Source organism: Symphodus melops, assembly GCF_947650265.1.
Source record: "Symphodus melops genome assembly, contig: scaffold_341, whole genome shotgun sequence".
Classification (NCBI taxonomy): Eukaryota; Metazoa; Chordata; class Actinopteri; order Labriformes; family Labridae; genus Symphodus; species Symphodus melops.
Genome location: NW_027636667.1, coordinates 15,511 through 20,000, shown reverse-complemented (window position 1 = coordinate 20,000; position 4,490 = coordinate 15,511). Strand labels below are relative to the sequence as shown.

At 50.5% G+C, this 4,490-nt stretch overlaps 1 protein-coding gene across 1 annotated transcript in view; it reads left to right on the top strand.

Annotated features, from left to right (window-relative positions):
- LOC306819217 (sphingosine kinase 1-like) overlaps positions 1 to 2,239 on the top strand; it is a 5,165-nt gene extending 2,926 nt beyond the window's left edge. Inside the window, exon 3 of the mRNA XM_079372990.1 lies at positions 604 to 2,239. Coding sequence (XP_079229116.1) covers positions 604 to 1,459 — 856 coding nt within the window. The 3' untranslated portion in view covers positions 1,460 to 2,239. The remainder of the gene's footprint in view (positions 1 to 603) is intronic.
- Positions 2,240 to 4,490: the final 2,251 nt, after the last annotated feature.

Sequence of the window (4,490 nt, the reverse complement as noted above, 5' to 3'; positions counted from 1 at the left end):
TCATCTTCACCTTCACCTTCACCTTCATCTTCACCTTCACCTTCATCTTCATCATCATCATCATCATCATCTTCACCTTCATCTTCATCATCATCATCATCATCATCATCATCATCATCATCATCATCCCCCCCCCCCCCCCCCGCTGAGACGCTCTGTCATCACTGTGATTGGCTGTGGGAGGAAACAGCAGGCAGCATGTGAGGCTGTGTGTGACCTTTGACCCCTGTCTCCACTCTCACAGATGGGGTCGTCTTTGTCGTCTGAGCGCCCCCCCCCCCCCCTCTCTCTCTCTCCTGTGTGTTTTTATGGTTACACAATAAGGTCACAGTTACCCCCGTGTTGTATAACTCTCCTCTTATAGCTCACTCCCCAAAACACACACACACACACACACACACACACACACACACACACACACACACACACACACACACACACACACGAGCCTCGACCCAGAAACAGGAAGTGCACTTTATTCTTTCTTATTTTAGAAGCTCGATTTGTTTCTGTGTCTCTAAAATGTCTAAAAACGAAGACGTGACTTTAACTCCTTCCTGCCCGTGGTAACCGCGCTCGCCTCTTGTCGTTCTGCTCCTGCAGGTCGGCGCCGGTGTCCAGCGAGGAGCTGCTGCTCAGCTGTGGTTTCCTGCTCTGTAAAGGTCTCGTGTCCCGCATGGACCTGGTCTCCGTGCAGCTGTCCTCCGGCCCTCGTCTCTTCTCCTTCCTCTCCCTCGCCTGGGGCTTCGTGGCGGACGTGGACATCGAGAGCGAGAAGTACCGCCACGTGGGCGCGGCGCGGTTCACCGTGGGCACGCTGGTGCGGCTGGCGTCTCTCCGCGTCTACAGAGGGCGGCTGGCGTACCTGCCCGCCCCCGACCACGAGAGTCAGAGGATCAACGCCACTCTGCGCTGCAGCAATCAGACGTTAGCCACGCACAGGTCCAGAGACTGCGTCGGCCAGAACACCTTCCACAACTCCTGCCACTCCAACAACTCGCTCAAAGGGCGAAGGACGGAGAGCACGCCGGCGAGGAGTCCCTGCAGAGCGCCGAGCGGCCCGCCGGACTCCCTGCTGCTGCCTCTGGACCAGCAGCTGCCCGGAGACTGGGTCCTGGTTCAGGAGGAAGACTTTGTGCTCATGCTGGCCATGTACCAGTCCCACCTGGCCGAGGACCTGCTGGCAGCGCCGGGCGCCGCCCCGGACGACGGCGTCATCCACCTGTTCTACGTCCGAGCGGGGATATCCCGCGCCGCGCTGCTGAAGCTGTTCCTGGCGATGGAGAAAGGCACGCATCTGGAGACGAGCTGTCCGCACCTGGTGCACGCCAAGGTGCGGGCGCTCAGGCTGGAGCCGTTCTCGCCAAACGGGATTATAACAGTGGACGGGGAGGTGGTGGAGTACGGGCCGCTGCAGGCCGAGGTGCACAGAGGGCTCGCCAGATTAATCACCGGATGAAGCGAGCCGACGCCCCAACGCGGCTCGAGAGAACACGCCACGCAGAGAACACGAGCTCCAGCGGGAAGATTTAAAAACCAGCAAGTGTTCAAATTTACTCGGGGGTGGGCGTGTCCTTTAAAGAGCTTCCTGGTGGGCGTGTCCTTTAAAGAGCTTCCTGGTGGGCGTGTCCTTTAAAGAGCTTCCTGGTGGGCGTGTCCTTTAAAGAGCTTCCTGGTGGGCGTGTCCTTTAAAGAGCTTCCTGGTGGGCGTGTCCTTTAAAGAGCTTCCTGGTGGGCGTGTCCTTTAAAGAGCTTCCTGGTGGGCGTGTCCTTTAAAGAGCTTCCTGGTGGGCGTGTCCTTTAAAGAGTTTCCTGGTGGGCGTGTCCTTTAAAGAGCTTCCTGGTGGGCGTGTCCTTTAAAGAGCTTCCTGGTGGGCGTGTCCTTTAAAGAGCTTCCTGGTGGGCGTGTCCTTTAAAGAGTTTCCTGGTGGGCGTGTCCTTTAAAGAGCTTCCTGGTGGGCGTGTCCTTTAAAGATCTTCCCGGTGGGCGTGTCCTTTAAAGAGCTTCCTGGTGGGCGTGTCCTTTAAAGAGCTTCCTGGGGGGCGTGTCCTATAGCCCGGCTGCACGCCTCGCTCTGACGTTTAGTGTTTAAATATGGATCAGCAGAAATGATTTAAAATTCCTGAATAATAAAACCAAAGGAAACGTGATATAAAACCAGCATCATGAAAAAAAGGACATTTGGAAATCTAAATTATTCTGACGATTAAATCTGGAACGTTCTTCGATATGAAGGAGACTTTTCCTGTGTGTGTGTGTGTGTGTGTGTGTGTGTGTGATGCAGTGTCAGTGCCCTGGTTTACACTCGTCGTGCTCTGCGGGATCTTTGAAGTCTGTAACTTGAATTCTGGTACGGCGGCGCTTCTGACCTCGAACGTGACGCGCACAGCGGAGCGATGAGAGCGGCGGCGGTGGCGGCGGCGTCCACGTGGACTGTCACTGATCCGTCAGTCTTAACCAATCAGGTCAGAGCAGATTCAAATCTTCCTTGTTTTCTCTCTCTGATATGAAGAGGTTCGTCCGCCCGTCTCGCGTCACGACCACGAACGATGTTCTGACAACAACACAGCCGGCGGGACTCGAGCTTCTCCCTCACTGCAGACAGAACTGACTTATTTACATGTCGTTCATTCCTCCTTTAAAAAGACGCTTCATGGAGGGTTTTTTTTTCTCGTCACATATTCACCAATCAGAAGACTGACGAAGACCGTCTTCGTCCACCCAGCTGCTTTATAGACGCTCACACAAACACGCGTGTGCAGGAGTCGCTAACATCACCGAGGTGTCCTTATCATGGAGCTTTAAGTCACGAGGAGGAGACGGGAGGGGGAGGAGTCTAACTGTGATCACTTCAGACGAGTCAAAGAGAAAGTCTGAGTGAGTCCCGCCTTAAACCAGGGCTTTCAGGTGGAGGTGGGAGCTGCTCGTTAGTGAGTCCACCGAGGAGGGGGGCGGGAGGAGGGGGGGTCGATGTGTTAAATACTGCATGAGCGAGGAGGCGTGATTCTTCCTCCCCACTAGCAAACTGTCCTGATGCCGACGGAGACGGATCTCATGCTCGTACAAATCCGACACGTTTGATTTGACAGACGCCGTTTTACTCGCCTCATAACCACCTCTTCTTTTTTTTTTTTTTTTTTGCCTCGAGTTTGATCTCATTTCGTTTGTTGAAGAACGAGCAATAAGCACAGACGGTGACGGTACTTGAAAATCAGCTTTCCCCCCCCCTCCCCTCTTTGCTGTTATTTGAAAGGAATGAAGTCGCGGCAGCAGCTGAAGTTTGAGCCGTGTGACCCTCTGAGAGGAAAGTCTGTCCGTCTGCTTGTGATCTTTGAACCAAAGACAGGTTGTTCCTGCAGAGGTGGATTCATGTTTGAGAAACCTGGAGGGGCCTTAAGACGTTCAAACCTTCAGTCATGAAGAACAAAAAAAAAAAAAAAGGACAAGAAGTGGCGCTCATGCAGAATTTCTTTTTTATTTCGTTTCGTTCTCTATGCAAAGTCATTCTCCTCCTCGCAGCAGTCTGATGTGCCTTGACTGTGCTGCCCCCTGCTGGTGTGAACCAGGCGGTGCAGCTTCTGACTTTGTAAAAGAAGAGTTTCCTCGCCATCATCAGTCACCGCCATGAAGAAGAAAAACTTGGATAACTCCTCTTCATCAGTCACTAAAAGGGGAGGAGCTTAGACTCATCCAGATGAAGACGGACCTGACATTCGTTTTGGGTTGGGTTTTTTTGGCCTCACTGCTGAGTTTCTGTTCGTGTCTTGAACCTGCTGCTTCTGAACTCTCGTCTCGTGTCCAAAACGTATCTGGTGAAGGGAAATGTGTTTATTTTATTTTATTTTTGCACACTGAAGATTAAACGATTGCTTCTTTATTCACAGAGAGAGAGAGATCTATTTTTTCATGAGACGAATGTCTGTAATTTTTTCTATTGTCAAATCAAGCATTCTGGGAAGTGGAGTGTTTCTGATTGAGGAATAAATCTGATGGAAAATCTGCGTGAAGTATTTGTTTATATCAATACACCTCACTGAAGTTAGTACGAGTAGAAATGTGTAACTCTGACACCCAGTGGTTAAAACTAGTACTGCAGTTTTGTTGTTTTAATACAACAAAACCAAACAGTCCATTTCTTCATTCATTAAATGTAATATCTGTTGTATGGTGAGTGGTTTTATTATTTCAAACCCCCCTGTGGATATGTTGGCCTACATTACACGTCTCTGTGAGCGTATCATGATCATTCTTCAGAGCTATAATCGCTATTTCAGATATCTCCAAAGTCATTAATAGTAGGAGAATCACTTTTAACCCCCTCCATGTGTACCCGGCTTTTAGTGTCAGATATCTAACAGTATGACAAGCCATTTTAAGATTTAAAAAGTTTAGTTTTCACGTGTGGAAATTACATTTCAACATGTTCAAATTCAGATCTGTCTCTGCATAACTGAAGAGATCTGGAATAGACATTTTTGATATTAACAAT